This window comes from Chaetodon auriga, chromosome 15 (genome assembly GCF_051107435.1).
Source record: "Chaetodon auriga isolate fChaAug3 chromosome 15, fChaAug3.hap1, whole genome shotgun sequence".
Classification (NCBI taxonomy): domain Eukaryota; kingdom Metazoa; phylum Chordata; class Actinopteri; order Chaetodontiformes; family Chaetodontidae; genus Chaetodon; species Chaetodon auriga.
Window position 1 is genome coordinate 13,765,185 of NC_135088.1, and position 18,525 is coordinate 13,783,709.

At 41.3% G+C, this 18,525-nt stretch overlaps 1 protein-coding gene across 2 annotated transcripts; it reads right to left on the reverse strand.

Annotated features, from left to right (window-relative positions):
- Positions 1-392: 392 nt before the first annotated feature.
- On the reverse strand, positions 393-17,062 carry LOC143332675 (uncharacterized). Of its 2 annotated transcripts, none has more exons than XM_076750396.1 (30): positions 16,848-17,062; positions 15,362-15,435; positions 14,578-14,649; positions 13,153-13,223; positions 12,309-13,042; positions 11,612-11,648; positions 11,488-11,525; positions 11,266-11,396; positions 11,109-11,187; positions 10,963-11,021; positions 10,087-10,131; positions 9,932-9,999; positions 9,816-9,859; positions 9,673-9,712; positions 9,406-9,440; positions 9,176-9,303; positions 8,955-9,081; positions 8,565-8,839; positions 8,266-8,467; positions 7,628-7,784; positions 5,901-6,065; positions 5,624-5,746; positions 5,431-5,476; positions 5,237-5,340; positions 4,995-5,119; positions 4,072-4,443; positions 3,666-3,949; positions 2,867-2,968; positions 2,572-2,719; positions 393-1,847 (listed from the first exon to the last, which is right to left on the reverse strand). In XM_076750396.1, the coding sequence occupies exons 1-30, from the start codon at positions 16,937-16,939 to the stop codon at positions 1,748-1,750; spliced, it is 4,077 nt and encodes a 1,358-aa protein (XP_076606511.1). In that variant the 5' UTR covers positions 16,940-17,062; the 3' UTR covers positions 393-1,747. The 2 variants fall into 2 exon arrangements, with proteins under 2 accessions (XP_076606511.1, XP_076606510.1); XM_076750395.1 differs by having other exon boundaries at positions 13,153-13,226.
- Positions 17,063-18,525: the final 1,463 nt, after the last annotated feature.

Here is an 18,525-nt window from a genome sequence, read left to right on the forward strand (position 1 = left end):
CGTCTTTTTCTAAATCTAACCGAGTAGTTTTGTTGCCTAAACTTAACCAAACTGCAACAGGAAACTGAAAAAAAACAAACCAAAAAAACAAGAAAATTATATGTGAACAATACAACAGTGTCTCACATGGGACACAAACTATGCTGGACCCTCTCATCAATCTCCTGCTCCGGGTGCAGACTTTGTCATTATTTGGTCAGTTGCAGTGATGGTTTGGAGCACTTGCACTGTGATCCATTTTTACTGCTTTTTCAAGGGGATCCCAACAACCCATAACAGCGTTCAGTCATGTCCCAGTGGTATTTTAAATATTAGAAAGCATGTTAAAGCCTGGTCAGACAACTGGGTCACATTCATGTTTTATCTTCATACAGGACAACAGCTCTGTCAGTTACTCTGTTCTCGTCTTCTGACTGTAGTCTGTGCTAAAGAAGCAAAGCACATTGTTTATTACCAACTCCAGTCCAGAGTCAAATAATCATCAGCTTTTTGTCCTGAGAAATACTCAACTATGACAGGTGCTTTACCAAAGCAGTGTGCAGCACAAATCCCAGATTATACTGTAGGTTCTTAATCCCTCCAGTGGTTGTTGAGGTATTTCAGTCTGGACCATGTAACCGCTGCTAGCATGACCACAACATGGGCTCAAGGAGGACAATTAAGTGGATTCTACCACCCCGTTTCAAAAAAGATGGCTGTATAAATGTTAATAGAAACAGAACATGATGATTTGCAAAACATTGAAGCCCCATATCTAATTGAAAGTTGCACAAAGACATATCAAATGTGTAAACTGAGAAATTTCAGTCTTTTTTGAAAATGATACCCTGTTATATCCTAGAATTTGATGCCAGCAACATTTTTCAGGAAAGTTGGGACTGAGGCAACAAAAGACTGGAAGGGCTGTGAAATGCTGAATGAAAACACCTGGTGGACCATCTTACAGGTAATTAGGCTAACTGGCAGCAGGTGAGTAACATGACTGGGTATAAAAAAAAAAGCCTCCCAGAGAGGCTGAGTCTGTCTGAGGGAAAGATGGCGATTCTGCTGGCAAATAGCACAATGATTTTGAGAATAATGTTTCTCAATTGAAATTGCAAAGAATTTGGGGATTTCATTGTCTACATAATATCGTTAGAAGATTCAGAAAATCTGAAGAAATCTCTGTACACAAGTCACAAGGCCGAAAACCAATATTGGCTGGCCGTGACCTTCATCCCTCAGACGGCACTGCGTTGAGAACAGACACAATTCTGTCGTGGACGTCAGTGCATGAGCTCAGGAACACTTCCAAAAACCAGCGTCTGGAAACACAGTTCATCGCTGCATCCACAAATGAAGCTGAAACTCTACCATGCAAAGAGGAAACTATATATAAACCACCAGCGTCTCTGATCCTGAGCTCATTTAAGATGGACTGAGGAAAAGTGGAAAACTGTCCTGTGGTCTGATGACTCAAAATGTGAAATCTCTTTGGAAATCATGGACGCCATGACCTCCGTGTTCAAGAGGAGAGGGACCATCCGGCTTGTTACCAGTACAGAAGTCAGGGAAGGCCTTGCATGTTTCAGCATGTCAAACCACATTCTGCACATACTACAGCAGCATGGCTCCGTAGTAAAAGAGTGCCCCCAAGTCAAATAATGCATGTGACATGAAGACGGATGGTGCATAAATTACTGTTCATTTACATATGTACAAGTATTTCAAAACGAGTCATTAAGCAGTCTGTTCTGTCCTTTCTGGATCAGGGTGCTTGTTGGTTTCTGTACTCCCTGTTGATCTCGTTGAGGATCACGTCCATGCTGGGGTCTTCATCAGCTGTGATTGTTCTGTCTTCATGTGGGCTACCTGTAAATACAGCACACCGCATTATTTAGAACAGATCAAATGTGTGCAAAAATCTCCTTTTCAAGAATGAAAAATGAATTAACATTGTCACCACGATAAACAAGTAACACAAACAACCAAATACAACTGTAGCAGACAGCAGATGAGTAAACAGGATCCAGTTGAAATGCAACACAAGGTCAAGGACAAACAAAAGCCAGTCATGAGGCACAAGCATGTGCGATTTTTAAAACGATTTCAGTGAAAACTCAGGAGCAATCACACAGACAGAGTGCACTGTTCTCTCCATCCTTAAATTCCCCCTTAGTAATCAGCTCTGACCACATCAGGCCCTTCTGTTCATTATTCCAGGAAAAAAGGGGCAGTGCATTTAAAAGCTCTTTTTGCCTAATTCTGTTCTAGCTATGGGGACGAGAATCTGTAGAATACTGTGAGAGCGCAGATCGTAGTGATTCTGGATTTTACATGTAAGTATATAAATAAGAAGGAACCAGCCCAAAGGGAGATTTCTATGTAAAAGCCATCCAATGCAGAAGACTGTGGACATACAGAAAGGGCCATTTAGCAGGAGCATACGGAGCAAAGTGGTGGACCAGATATAAATATCTATAATTATTCTGTAAATATACAAATGCACACCTGTATGACTGGTGTAAATCTAGTGAAAGCTTATAATAAGTGACTGAACACCTCACAGTCTGTGACTCTCACTGTCTCCACCTACCAATGCCATTAATCTGCTCCGAGGAGTCACTGGTCAGGAAGGACGAGGAGCTGGACGAGTTGTTGGACTTGGAGGACTGAAGAGATGTTATTCTGGTCACCGATGACTTCTTCGCCGTCTTCTGTGTGGCGGTGCGACTCCATTCTGTGGTAAAGTGGCAGTCATCCACAGATGTGATCACACATGTACTGTACTTGAATCTTTTACTTTGAAGGAGTAGATGTCTGTATTCAAAGGAATCAGAAACCAAACAGAGGTGTGGAAATGAAATGGAAAGTGAACCTCTCTGACCTGAGTTCTCTGCGAGCCTCATTCTGCCGCAGCACAGGTAAGTCCTCCACTGCCTCCTCACATTTTCCTTCACCGCACAGTGGAACACAAATATAAAGAAACCTGCAAAAGAGAAACAGCATTTTTTGAAGAGACGTGACTCATTTGGAATTCAAAATAAAGACAAATGGTAAAATGACTACCTGTCTGCTGTAAACATCGAGTGCAGCTTACAGACCCGCTTCCTCTTTCAACTTTGACCTACTGTACTTACCAAAGATGTGCACACGCACATTTTCTTATGCAATGAGGGATTAGTGCAGACATTTCCCTCATGTGCCCTTACTTTCCGTTTCATCTCGGAATGAAGCGGTTTAAATAATCTGGCTAAAGTGTTGGCGTGTTTACAACCCGTCTGATGGCGTGCCTTCCCTGTCAGACACATAGTGTGGTGCCATGTTCCCAGATTTCAGCTAGTCTGGGTGTATACTGGGTTAACTTTACCCAGTACCAGGAGGGTACTTTGCCCTCTCTTTCGTATTTTTTCTTTTTCTTTACTGTTCATGACTACAAATTAAAAAGAATCAGTAACAAATAGTGGCATGTCGTCTTCTTTGGTGGTTTTCTATCCATGGGTAGCCTGCTGGGTAAAGTTAACCCAGTATTGTGTCATGCAGTGACTTTTGTTGTGTACAAACAAAAAGCCCAAGTTATAATGCACTGAAATGGTCTTCTTATTGCTGTGGAGCCCTCATGATTCTAAAAATGACCGAAACCAGGTTTTCATGGACCCATTCTTACGTGAAACGAGTCAGCTCACCTTGCAAGGAGTTAAAGATGGCAAAGAGGTACATGAATGGCAGGTTAAGGGGCCCCCAGGCGAAAAAGGCAAAGCCCCAAGTGAGGCCCAGGAGGATGGTTATCCCCGCCACACTGCGCGCATCCTGCAGTGTGGTGCGGTGAAGCGAATTGTGAGGGTTCTGCCTCTTTATCCGACACAGCTGGATCAAAACCACGATGAACATGACAAAGTTGAAGAGAAAGATGACACAGAAATAGGCCACCACCGCTACGTAGAAAGCGATGTCATTTCTCAGCCAGCAGCTGTGGGAGAGGATAACAATGGGAAGGAATTAGTGGGTTTGTTTTGTACAGGTTTTATTTGATGCGTCTTGGTATTTGTGGAATATTTTCAGTTTGTGTAGAAAATGTAGCTGCAGACTCACAATGAATCACTAGTGCCATCAGAAAACTTCCCATAGGAGACAAGACCGTAGTTATTCTTGTCAATTGCAATGACAATAATGACCACAATCATCGGGACACCCCAGCCAACCAGCGAGAACTTCAGCATGTAGCGCGATATGTAGCTGTTGAAGACTTTCACGAGGGCCAGGTACATGTGGACAGCCTCCAGTCCCATCCAGGTGAAGGCAACCAGCAGGAAGTAGTGAAGGAACCAGGCGGTGGAGATGCAGAGGCCCACTGCGTCCGGGTAGAGTGCCAGCCACGCATCCACCAGGAAGACCAGGTTCAGCAGCAGCAGGGCCAGGCACAGCTGGATCAGGATTTTGGATGGAATGTCCTTACGCAACTTCCTGCAGTGTTCAGATGGTTTGGACAACATGAAGCATCTCAGTGGACTGTGAAAAAATGTCTGCCTCTTTCCAGTTTTTGTGAACTTTGCACATAAGTAAGACTGCATTCCAAGCCACATTCATTTGTGAACTCTTGTAGTAATAAACAGCAGTCTGAGAGAGAAACTTTTTTTTTTTTTTTTTTTTTTTCAGCTTTTGTTATTTGTTGAAAATGTTGGCGCCACATTTTGGGCATAAAAATAAAAAAAGGCAAGATGAGGATGATCTTTAAAAACTGAAAAATGTCTGTTAGAGTATGCCACCGCCTCATTATATGTTCATGGCCATCAATTATTATTATTGGAGTATTCTAATGAAAAGAACAGAGAATTCAAGGCACTTCTAATGAGTAAAAAAAAACAAAAAAAAAAACACCTTAACTTTATCATAATATATATAAAACTAGAGTCTTTAAACTTTGGTGACTCTGTGGTGGAATCAAAACACACACAGTGGCACACTGCGATGGTTATTAAATGTTTGATGTGTGTAATTTCTCTCATGACTCTCACCCAAAGGCCAAGTAGGTGAGGAGGGTGACAGACAGGAAGATGGCAGAGATTCCACAGCCAATATATGTGATGAAGGAAAGGATGGTGGCCTGGAGGCGATTCGTCAGAGGCTCCCTGGAGAGGTCCTGTCAGAAAAAGAAGAAAGCAAAACAGGGTTAGGATTAGAGCTGTTAGCTGTTAGATCAGCAAATATGTGATAAAAAAAAAAAAAAAAAAAAATAGAGAAGCCATTGTCTCCTCACCAGCAGGATAGCAAAACTGGTTAAATGATTGCAGCCACAAACTGTCTCGGTGTCTGTGCTGTTTTGGACAGAACAGCCACTTGAACTCCAGCCGCCTGACCCGTCTGCCAGGAGAAAACAGGGGCAACAATATTTTCAATTTTCTTGGTTATCTTCATTTAATTCCGATGGACAAAAAAAAAAAAAACACTTACTGTTCAATTGGAAGTCCCAGAAAACACATGACGCCACAAAATTAGCCTGTAGTTTGGAAAAAAAAAGGCACAATCAGTTTATAGTCTCTAACTGTACATCATGATTTTTTTCCTCTTTGTGGAGAGTGACAGCTGCTGCTCTCACAGCAGGTTTGTGGACTATGTGTATTTTGTATTTCGAAAGCAGACGTACTGGGACAGGCTCTGTGTTCTTCAGGTGAATTACAACATCGTCCTGCAGTCCTGTGATTGACAGGTTGGCCACACTCGCCCCCAGAATCCCACTGTTAAGTCTGCGTTTTCCCAAAGATTTGTCCTGCATGACCGTTTAGAGTTTAGAAACACACAAAAAAAAACCCTTTTAAACACTAGATCAGAGATATGCAGATGACAACACATTTCTGTTTCTCCCTTAGCTCATAATAATATGTATCTGGTTTTGAATGGGGATGTTTGCTGAACGTAGAGACCTGGAACACTGTGCTCTTCTGGTAGAAATTGAACTGAACTCTGGAGACTAGCTGCTGCTGCTCTGATGTTAGGTCCTCTGTGAGAGAGGGAGGCAGCCTGATGGAGCCCTGAGGAATGGAGGAGTCACTCCTCACATTCCGTCTGGGCCTGGGATCCCCACGGACCTGCAACACACAAAAGAAAGATTCACATAGGTTTAACAACTGGATTTTATTAGTGCAGACTCTTAACAGTACCTTTTTCTTTGGGGCCACTGACATCGGTCCAGAGATGAGTATTTGTGATAGCTGAGCTGCAATAGCTCCTTTCTTCTTCAAAATCATGTGCAAAAACAAATGTAATCCCAGGGTAAAACCCATATTAGAAAAGTCCCGTCACTGTGGTGAAAGGAAGCAGGCTGGAAGACCTTCTGACATAATTCACCTCACTGAATGCTGTCATGCAGAAGCAGCAACAACCTGTCCACATTTGTAGGACACACTGAGCCAGATTATATATTAACACAGGTATTTGTCCAGATATAAGATTGCACTGCAGACAGTTTTATTGGTAATAGCAGATAAAACACACATGGAACAAATAACTAAATGCAAAGCAGCTATTCATCAGAAGTCATCCATGTTTTTAACCACGCATACACTTTCATACTGTGACATGTCAACATGTCTGCTGTGAAAAACATCCGTTTGCAGTTCCAAAATTCTTTAATGCCTCTGGGCTTGCTTGTCTGGTATTTTAAGTTGGTCCACAGTTATTGACTCTTTGCTGCCTGTTTGAAGTTGTAGCTGCATGTGCACTAATTATGGAAGAAGCAAAATGCTGCAGCAAAAGTAAAGCCCTGCATTCAAAGTCCTACTAAAGTAAAATAATGTAAGTATCATCAGCCAAGTGTACTTGAAATATTAAAGTAAATGAACCCATGCTGCAGAAAAAATGTCTCTGTGGCCGTTATAGTTTTATTTATGATGTAATTAGATAAAACTGATGTATTAATGTGCAAGCAGCATTCTACTGTAGTGGCTGGTTGAGGAGGAGCTGCTTTGTCTGCATTATAAACAGTTTGGTAGTTCAGCTCAGTGTTTCCTAACATCAGGGTCAGACCTCCTCCAAAGGATCACAAGATAAACCTGAGGGGTCATGAGATAATTAACGGGAGAGGAAAGAAAAGCCAAAAACCAAACCAACCAAAAATCTGAATCTGTATTCATATTTTGGTCTCTAATCATATGACAGTTATTTCAAGGACGGCATGTGAGAAGTTTAATGGGGGAAATGTGTTTTTGGTGGAACTGGCAAAACATCAGAAACATCCAAAACATGTGACAAAGACCCCCAAGTATGCAGTTTTGTTTTTGTTTTGTTTTTCTGTGATATGTCTCAAGATGCAACTCAATCTTGGATCTTTAATAATGTGTATTTTGTAAGTTTATCATACTTTTTAAAATAAAATCTTAATATGAAAAGTAACAAGTTACATCAGCAGTTAAATAAATAGAGTGAAGTGAAAAAGTATTTCCCTCTGATATGTAGTGGAGTAGAAGTATTAAGTAGCATAAAATGGAAATACTCAAGTAAAGTAGAAGTACTTGAAAATTGTCCTTCAAGTAAAGTACTTGACTTGAAACACCTCCACATCTGCATCAGCAGCCCACAGGTAAACAGGCTCTGGTGATTACAGTAAATACTTCATACAGATGTAATTAACTGGGCTCTTGGTGTCACATACCTGGACATTACTGGGGTCTGAGATGGAAAAAAATGTTTCCTGAAAGTTACTGCCATCTGCTGGTTTCACTGACAGAGCCACAGCCGGAGATAAGAGGGTCTCAGTCTGTTCCTGAAGGACCAGCTTCAACGCCACTGTGTCAACAATCCCTATAATCCTGATGAAAGAGGAAATGAATTGGTATTGTGCAAAACATTTGTTGATTCAGTTCAGTTACACCACTACTACTACCAGGCCTCTGAATGTTTGCTAGTGGACCACAAGGAAATGCTATGATTCAATGAGCAGAATAATTAGATACATATACTACTGTCAGTTATGTTTGTGGTAATTGCTGATTAAATCCATGTCATAACATTTCATTGTTAAAAAGAGTGGAAAATCTGTGTGAGACCAAGGCTTGAGGGGCACATGCATATGAACCCACAGACTAATGGGAGGCCCCCTGACTAACTGACATATTTCAGTTTGTGTGGTAATGGGATGTGGAGAACAGTTACACTCAGTTATGATGTGTCCCCTGCTGGGGCAGTCTGCAACACAATTGTCAATATAAAGATAGTTTGAGGTCCAAAAAGGTTATAAGTTATTTAGCAGTGCACAATGTTTGAGAATGTCCAGATAAATTCATCTGCAACCTGTTGGAAGAGTCGGACAGCGTCTCAGGCGAAGCGTCCAGCAGATTGCTGACGATGTGGACGGAGGTGTTTCCCAGCTCCAGGCTGACTGTCGGGCCGGACAAAAGATTCTCCAGCTCAGACACCAGCTGATCCACCTGGCTGGAGTTCAGTTTGGACACGTCTCTGGTCAGATCCAGCAATGCGTTGGCTTGGCTCTCCGCTGCAGTCAACAACATTTACAAGGGATGCTTTAATGATGCTGTCATGTTGTTAAGGTTGCACACAGATTTGTAAGCAGTGCTGAGGTGATGATAAACCTGATCCGTTGGTGGTTGGGCTCTCTGATGGGACCACAGAAACAGATTCATTTATGGTGGTTGTGGTTGTGCTGAGTGTTGCTGTCACTGTGACATTAGCAGCAGTGGTGGTGGCATTCAGGGCTTCAGCTGTTGTGCTCACTGGGGATGAAGTTACATTCATAGACGAGCTGGTGGTGCTTGGTGTTGCAGAAGTCACATTTGGGCCGGGTGTGGTTAATGACAGCAGACTGCACTGCTCCTCCATCTGCACAACCACGTTATTTCCATTTGGACTAAAAAAGGAGAGATTAAAGATCTTGGGTGAAAGAGCAAATAGCCTGCAAGTAAACTACCATCATGTTGAGTTTATAAAGATTTTATTAAGTTAGTGCAGAACATAATACAAACCAAGAGAGGATGTCAGGTGAAGGTGTTTCCATTGCCATGCAAAAAATATCAGGCTTTAGGTTAACTTCAACCCACGTGAACGGGGAATTTAGAGGATTGTTGCTGGCTGCTGAATTTCCACAAATGGCTGTGTGACGTATGAGGCAAAACACAGATGAGAGGTTTTACAAGATACGTTGAATCAGCTTGTTGGCTTCTGTCCCTGCAGTTAATATACACACCTGCTCGGGTCACGAGTCCATTGAGACTGATATGTTTCACAGACTGAAACACATGAATCACGGCGGCCGACACGCTACAGATAGGAACCTCATGGGCAAATCTTAGAATCACCCAGCAGCTTTGAACACTACAACAAAACAATAAGAAGAGTGCAGATTTCAATCAATGTTCAAATGTTTCAGGTGTATCAGTGCATAGAAATGCTCCTTCGAGGCATGATTAGACTCACTCTGGTGCTGTTCTTCCACAGGCCACATTGGCATCCTTAACAGAGATTTAGATTTTAATCAATGGATTATGTTAAAGTAACATGCTAAATACGAGTTATGCATGTTGTATGCTTTGTATACAAAATGTACTTATGTGCATTGAAAGATAAGATCTCAAAAACGTTGTTTGGGCATGAAATCTTCACAAACTTGATCAAGTGTGATGGAAAAGCTCACCAAATGTGAAGAAACTACTCAAGAAGGACAGGTTAAAGCAATATGATTACCTTGTATTCAGAGGCAATGATGGCCAGCGGACATGAAACACTGCAGAGCAACATGACAAAGATTGTATTAAAGTTGCTGAAAATGTCTGTAAAGAATATGATGTGAAATTAGATTTGGATAATTGAGGCATGGCAAAACTCACTCTCGACTTTCAGAGCATTTTGGTGGTCGTCCTATGTTAGAAACCTGAAAAGATTCAAGAGATACTTACAGACAAATACTAAAACATACTCTTATGTTTGCATGTTCTAAACTTACCAGGGACCGGACGTATGCAATGCTTATCTCGGGATCTTGTATTAAAAATTGAAAAGTGTAGTATGCATCTAGAAACAAACAAAGAAATGTAAATCTTTCAGACTATATGTACTCCGATGATAATGTGGTGGTTTTGTGGGATGATAAAAACTCACCTGTTCTATTGCAGTAAGCAGAGCAGCTGCAGTTGTTCTGTGTATCTGAAACAAAGTCAAAGTGTGTTTGTTTACTGACTTAAATGTCAGTGTGAAGAGAACCACAGCATTTCCACACCACTTCGTACAGTTTTTAACTTACTTTATCACATTCTGTGGCACTGTGCCATCTCAATACTTAATGATACATAAGAGCAGATGGATTGTGCACTTGGCTGGACGCACTGACTTCCTGGAGAAGCTGGTTGTCTGGGTACCTCACGGTGACTTCAGGAAGTCACTGCACCCGGCCAAGAAATAAACCTTAAACGAGCAATGTTAATTAGTGAGCTTTAGAGGGTGTGCTAGGCAGATTTGTTACCTTTGGACAGAGCTAGCTGTTTCCCCCTGTTTCCAGTCTTTATGCTAAGCTAAGCTAACCGACTGCTGGCTCTAGCTTCATATTTACCCTACAGACAGAGAGTGGTGTTGAGCTTCTCATCTAATTCCCAGCAGGAAAGCGACAGCCCATTTCGCAGCTGTATAAGTAATACTCTGTAAGCACATTTGGTATTTCTGTAAGATTTCTGTCTTATCCATTGAACAGGCCATGTGTGGACAAGGCAAGGCAAGCCAACATGTTTTGGCCAATCAAAGTAATATGGATGTGCTTTAGCTACTCTCACCATGTGCACAATAGGTAAACATTTATTAACTCAGAACCTGTCAGCTTTATGTAAAATATGTAATGTCTACTTTGACTTTGTGGGTTAATGTATGTAGACTGGTGACAAAAGTCCAACTTTGGTCCATTTTGATTCAACCTGTGGTAAAAAATGAAAGCGGTTGAATCATTTGTTTGGTTTGAAGATGTTGAAGGAAATGATCAGAGCTCACCTCCACTGCAGTGAGATGAGTTGCTTTGTTGAACCACATATGCAGACTCAGACACTTCACTGTTGAAAGAAAGCCACATTTGCTTAAAAAATATATTGTTTAGTACAAGCTGGAGGTTGTGAAAGGGAAAAAGACAAACATCTTACCATGATGCTCCGGCTTCACCATTATAAATGCAACTGCTTTCCTCTTGTGGATTGCTACTGCACTCATTTTGTAGCTGACCTGTTTAACAGAGACCTGAATGCATCATGGGAACTTCTTAGGTAGGTCATTATGTATTTCAGAGGATGCAACACTCACTCATTCTGTCTGCCATCTGTCCCACCACATGGATGTCAGAGGACCTTTTGCTGGCCGCACAGAGCGTACGGAGAATACAGCATGGAGGTACGCTCTGCTTCAGCTTCAGCAGCACAACGCAGCTGGTGTTTCTGAAGAATAAGCTCAGTATTAACCACAAATACATTCGTCACACCCATTCCAGTCATGTGAGGGTAGTCAGCAGATCATTATGTCACTTACATTATTGCAGTCTCTGTGATGCATTTCACTTCAATTCCCTGTTAAAACACGAGTCACCATTGTTTCACATGATCTCTTCTACTCACATACTGTTATCCATGGGTACATTTAAACATTACCTTACCTGAAATAAGTCAGCTCTGCTGTAATTACTGAACCCACTGAAAAATGAAGTGAGACAACATTAATGTAAAACAAGACTAACTTAAAGCAAGTCTATATATATTTTAAAAGTAGAGATATATCACTGTTCCTCTTGCAAATAAGGAGTTGAATTCAGTAAAACACACCCTGGCTTAAATGAATGCACCCAGAGGTTTTGTTGCTACACTTCTGATGACTTGTAGCTTATGGTGGCTAATATAAGCAAACTGACACCAAATACTGCTGTTTAACTGACATTAATGACTCAGTTAATTGACGTTATGACTCATCTCTGCTTCTCTTACTGTTTATTTTACCATGTCACAGATAAACATTTCAGTGGTTTTATGGCAGAAGCAAAATAAGCATTGTGTGGCTCAAGATGAACTCGATGTGCCAATCATGTTGTAATTGCCACTTGTGGCCACAGTGGCCGCTGTTCAGCAACATACTTACTATGAGTTATAAATACAACAAATCAGATAAGTTGTTCCCACAGTATGGACTTTTGGGAACTGACAAATATGCAGTTTGAAGTGTACTTTGATTAGAGTTCACTATTAAGGTAGACAGCAGAAGATCCTGAGACAAAATATATGCTCATTACTTTCTCTTATTATCCACAGTGCAGACAGCAAAGCATTTTTGTACTAAATCATGAGTATCATCAAGTGTACCTGGTTTGTATCAAACTGTCACGGACTTCACGACGAGCTCTGCCCGACTTCTTTGAGCTGGAGCTGAAATTTGGGTTCTTTGATGGTTTGTTCTTTTCTCCAGCGTCAGGCGTCTGTGCGATCACACTGGAGGCGAGTAAAGAGGCCGCAGAGCTGCTGCTCTGCGTTGGAGCCACTGTGGTCAAGTGATTTGTTGCAGTTGTAGCTGTGCCGAAGCTTTTCGAGGCTGTTGATGGTGCAGCTGACAGTGTGCTGTAGCTTTGTGACGTTGTTGATGGTGCAGCTGACATTGTGCTGTAGCTTTGTGATGTTGCAGATGGTGCAGCTGAAATTGTGCTGTTGCTTTGTGATGTTGTAGAGGGTGCAGCTGACATTGTGCTGTTGCTTTGTGATGTTGTAGATGGTGCAGCTGAAATTGTGCTGTTGCTTTGTGATGTTGTAGAGGGTGCAGCTGAAATTGTGCTGTTGCTTTGTGATGTTGTAGAGGGTGCAGCTGAAATTGTGCTGTAGCTTTGTGATGTTGTAGAGGGTGCAGCTGACATTGTGCTGTAGCTTTGTGACGCTGGTGATGGTGCAGCTGACATTGTGCTGTAGCTTTGTGATGTTGCTGTCGTCATGAGTGTCGTCTCATATGTGCTTGCAGGTGAAGTTTGTGGGGAGGTAGGTGGGGTAGTTGTTTCTTTGTGGTCTGGAGACCCGCAGCTCTGCAGGCTGTTTTGGAACACCTGGATAAGCTGAGAAAAGAACATGACACTTAATACATTCAATCATAGGATATAAAAAGTTTTATTAAACTTTTTAAATTTTATTCAGCAGTTAATGCATTTCCAGTTTCCCTACATACCCAAGCCGTGATTTCTGATGAATTCTTTGTCTTTCCAGTGATATCCACAGTGACATCGAGAAAGTAGTATACTGCTGTAAGAAGGGTGGGCAGAAAATTATGAAGTGTCCTGCATTACTCATGCAACCTTGTTAGACTCTCCGTGCCCGGTAAACACCAGCAGTTAGCATGAATTAGTAATATAAGATGTGATAACATGGTTGTAAAAGATGGGCATTATACAACTTTAGCAGGAGCTGTATTCTCCATGATGAGTCAACTGTTTTTCAAGCTTCACATTAGCTTCAGCTGAACTTCAAATGACATTTTTAGACAGAAAATATGTGAGGCTATCATTTAATATCTGGTGAAGTTTCCCCTTAATGTCAAAAGTGACACTGTTCAACATTTTCAAGCCATGTGTGTGTCTAGCAGCAGCAGCAGCAGCAGCAGTGTGACAAAGGACAGCTGTGGTTTGTTGGAGGTACATTTACCCACAAACCTTCCTACAGTACAATTTCAGTTTTTTGTTTTTGTTTTGTTTTTTACTTTCTATACTTCCACTTTAGGCTACTTTAGACTCCTACGCCACTATTTCACATCAAATATTGTCTTACTCCACTACATTCATTTACTAGCTGTAGTTAATTACTTTGCAATTCAATATATGATCATCATAAAAATATGTTGCATCCTTAAACAGTGGATTAAACTACCCAACAGTGAATAAAGTAGTTAAAACTAACTCCATTTCAATCAACTCAACTTTAAAATGCTTCACCAATAATAATCCAATACTATAATACATAACAATATGACACTGACAGGGACTATTCTGCGTCGCAAAGGGCTAGTTTTACTTTGATGCTTTAGCATATTGTGCTAACACCAGTAGCACTTGTATATGAGTACAATTTTAATGTAATGTGTAACCATAGTGGTACTGCTGTTTTACCCAAAGGACACAACAGTCTGGGAATTGTGTTTATTCGCTTTCTTGCCAAGACTTAAATGAAAAGATTGATACCGCTCATATTTCTGTCAGGTAAATATATATATTTTGCATATTGTACAGGCACGAGGGTGGTATTTATCTTCTCATCTAACTCGCGGCAAGGAAGCAACATGCATATGTCCACAAACACCAAACTAGCCCTTTATGTGAATATGTTCCTGTACTCCACGTCACTGAGTGACGACCTTTTACGGTATCTCTACTATGTGACATCTTTTGTGTCCTGTCATTAGGCGCCTTCAAATGGACAAAGGAGGTTTGGACTGAACAGGTTGGTTTTCATTTTCAACCAGTTGTAAGTGATGGACGAGACCAGCAGCAGCAGTTTGGTGATGAAAAGAAGGCTGAAACGGATGTTTGCTGCTCTCTGATTACAAATGTTTCTCCTGACATGGCAGTGAGTAGGATGATGTCTGCTTTCGCAAGTTTACCTGATGTCTGTGCATTTGCTGTAACAGAAAGCGGGGAAGGAGAAGTGGAGGCCTCATTACAGGAAGCCTGACCTGATGGGGGAAAAGAATAATTATTTCTCTATCGTAAATCAAAGTATGAAACATTTGGAATTCAAAGTTCAGTTATATAATGATTATTGTGACCTACAGCCATTGTTGTGGACCAGATTCAGTGCACATACGAAAATCTCATAATCTTGTATTTCAGTCCCGCACGGGGTTGCCTGATATACTGTAGGTTTGTTGGAGATTTTAATGGCTGATACATAAAGAGATTTTATTGAATAAGTAGCACAGAAATAAAGAAAACAAACAGAAGTATATCAATTAATGTACAAAAAGCTAAAATATAGGATCATTTCTGTATAATCCTTTTGGATCTCCCTCTATTCTCTTTCACATTATCACGGTTGAGAGGCTCAGACATGCATGGTAAGTTCCCAGTTGTCGACTCTGTCAACTGTTTGACTCTTGTCATATTTCCTTTCTTCTTCTACAAAGACACAACAGCACTGTGAAGTTTTGTGCGATTAGGAAACAGACAGCAATCAGACTGGAATAACAGGTTACGGTATCAATTAGGAGGGAAAAATAACACATTCAGGTACATGACCTATGCTGAATGATTGGCGTGTCTGACACATCAGACGTCACAGTTTATAAATAGAGGTGCAGAGTTGTCTGTCCAGATAAGGTGGCAGAAGCTGCTGTTCCATTGTCTGCACTTCACTCGAAACCCGTCACAGCTGATGTCAGCCCATACCTGCCAGCAGGATGAACAGCAGCAGCATCTGCAGCCAGCGTAGACGTTCGACACGTGAGCCTGACGTCTTCATGCTGTAACATAACGAATATGATCATTGAAACCTTTCAAATGATTACTGGTTCGATGAAATAAAAGCATCTGCTCTTCAGCTTCATTGAGGTGCTGTTAGGCTTTTGAGACCTATTGTTGAACAACAGTTCAAAAGGGTGAAAGAGCGCGTCACACGAAAAACTTCTCAGGCATAATCCTGAACACCTCTTTCCTTCACACCCATACTAGTGAATTCTTTAGCCCTTTGTAGCCTGTTGCTATGCGTCCAAAAAAGTTTTATCTTTGCTTCTGATCATGCAGTCAATTATCCATATCTTGCAATGGATAAATGAATTGTCGAATCAACTGCTTGAATGCATTCCTGATCAGACAAACCTTTGAGTATAATCAGAGTACAATACCACAGAACAAACACTACTACAGCTAAATTACTTTTATCACAGCTTTGGGAAATTGCAAACAGTATATAGAGCCAAAGATACGTTATTATAATGTGTAGACACACATGGTGAATGTTTGCTCGGGCCAGAGTGTTTCAGAGGTGTTTACCTCTGTTATGTCACTGTGCAGTGAATTAGATAATACCATGGCAGCAGAAGACTTGCATTTATGACCTTTCTAAACTTTGCTACCTGCTGAGGAAAGATAACAGCAAGGGAATCAAAGCAGTTCAGTGGACTGATTTAGTTAGACTTGAAAACCAAAACAAGTTATCCAGTTAACAAAATGCATCCAAACAGTGGAAGTTGAGTGGATAAAGACATTTTGCCCAGAGGAGAATGGTGAGACGTGTTGTGAGAAAGAGGGAGAATCGAGCCAGTGAAGAGAAATAATCCTGCGCAGTGAGGGACACATTCAGGCAAACAGATAATCTAATAATAGCTGAAGTCCTGATGGGTAAAAACAAGACGTAGCCACAGTCATGTGTGATACCTAAAACTGATAGCGACTGAGGAGAGGAACAATGTTGCCTTGTTGAACAAATCCAGATCTCATTTCACAGTTTGTACATTTAAATAGACAAGGAATTTTTGGATAAATAGCACATATCCATGGACCCGTCCTCAGTAAGCTGATCTGAACATCACTGTGTCACCACACTGTGGCTGATGCATCATCTTCTCGGATTATCAGTGATCGCACTGAACACTTGATGAGTAAGATTAAAGAGTATACACACAAAGCCAAAAAAAGTATTGAAAAAAAAACATGAAGTAAAATACTTTTCAAGTAAGAAAAGAAACATGATATTTTAAGTCAATAGGTGGTTTAAATAAAGAAACGAGACACTAAGCTCTAAACTGATACATCTATGTAGAGATGAAGAGATTGAGCCTGATAGACAATCTCAAATCATGATCCACCTTGGATTTGAGAGACTATCTGTCATTCTGATTAAGGAAAAGGAGACACACCAGCACACCAACTTTACCTGACGGAGGGGACAAACATGTGCCAACATGATGATCTGGCAGAACAATCCTCAGGACCTTTCATTTCTCCGTCTTCATTTTCATGGAACATAACTTCCTGTGGGCTGAATCCGAGCTTGAACACAAAGCCAAACCGCAGTCATTAAATGTGCATTTTCTTCTCTTAACTGTTGCTATTGTCCTTGGCAGACTGCTGTGTAAGTTTCACTGTGAGTGTCTGCTTCTCACAAAGGATCAATAGCTGACACATGTGGCACGCCCCTGAAACGTCAACCTGAACAGGTGAACGCTGCATACTTTACCCCCGAGCAAGTCTCCAAGTCCTCCTGCTGGACGGGAAATTACTTGATTTCACACCAGATCAGGAAAGGCCCATTGGGCTGTTCTGTTGTCCAAAACAATTCCCTGTGCACCGCTAAGTTTGCTGCTGGGTTTTTGTCAGGAAGAGATTTATCTCTCTCTATTTTTGTTTGGCAGTAAAGGTGCGCCCCAGGGTGTGACTGTGAACAAGTGTTTCCAGGGCAACACCACAGAGCTAAAAGAGTCCAGGCATTGAGACATTCACTGTTGCGTCAGAAGAAGTCACGCACCTGCAGCATTGTATGTCTGCCTCAGTTAGAACCAGGACTCTGAATGGGAGGGATCCACATACACACACAACCACAGAGGGAGAGAGAGATTAATTTCTTCTTTTATTATGGCAATTAAAACTGTATTTAACCAGGCACACACCCTGTAGAGTGCACACACACTTACTGGGAGTGTGTGTTGGTGACATAGGACTTAAGCCATATTAATGGGATACTAAGAACATGATGATCAAGTACAAAGTCATAGAAAATGTTCTAATGATAGATCCAAAAAGCTACATGTTCAGCCTGTTTTAGGCTAAAAACAAAGAGATAGGCATTCTAAATGGAAAACAGCTTATAAACCTCTTATGAGTAAACCTTATTGTACAGTGTTACCAAACAGATTTGTGTCCTGTAAATTAAAAAGAAAATATAGATGAATAAAAGGTGTAGTTCTCCATCTGTACACCAGAGGGAGTCAGGGGGTTCAGGATATCCACATGGTGGGAAGCAGCGTGATCACGGAGCAGATCTAAACAGTTTATTTTAAGATCAACAGCCCTCCAGTGGCTTCTTTGTTCATTTGATGCCACATTTAGCCTGGCGCACAAGTCATGCTACCAATGGATTCTTTTTGGTCTATTCCACTAATAATGCATAGGGAGTGAATGCACTCAGTGAGGCTGCTGCAGTGTGTGACCAAAAGCATCTTGGACACTCATCCTTTCATTTCAGACAGGCTGGTAGAGAAGCAGTGCTTATCCAAAGAGAAACAACAAAACAGAAGGCACCTGCTAACACCCACCAGCTGGTGCACAAACCTCACATAGAGGTTTTTCCTGGAACAAAGTTCAAGCCTGAATGTTAAAGCTTTAATGCCTAAAGGTCACTTTCAGCCATGTTTTGAACCTATGATGCCCCCCCACTGAGACTTTTGAACAGGGTCATGTTTCATCGCTTTTTCATTGTAGTAATTCATCACATTATCCATCAATCACCTCTGATGAATCTGACGTCCTGCTGGCTGCAGCAACAAGGTTATGCAACCAAGTATAACTGACTTTATGGCATGTAATCCCCTCTCTCCATATTTTCTCTTACTCTC

What these genes read in the sequence shown, in the direction of transcription:
- LOC143332675 (XM_076750395.1), bottom strand. Translation starts at nt 16,939, where the DNA reads ATGTTCCATGAAAATGAAGACGGAGAAATGAAAGGTCCTGAGGATTGT. An exon ending in ATCACAGAGACTGCAATAAT is followed by an intron (nt 11,397 to 11,487) that starts GTAAGTGACATA and finishes CTTATTCTTCAG; the next exon opens with AAACACCAGCTGCGTTGTGC. An exon ending in TGGACTCGTGACCCGAGCAG is followed by an intron (nt 9,082 to 9,175) that starts GTGTGTATATTA and finishes TACGTCACACAG; the next exon opens with CCATTTGTGGAAATTCAGCA.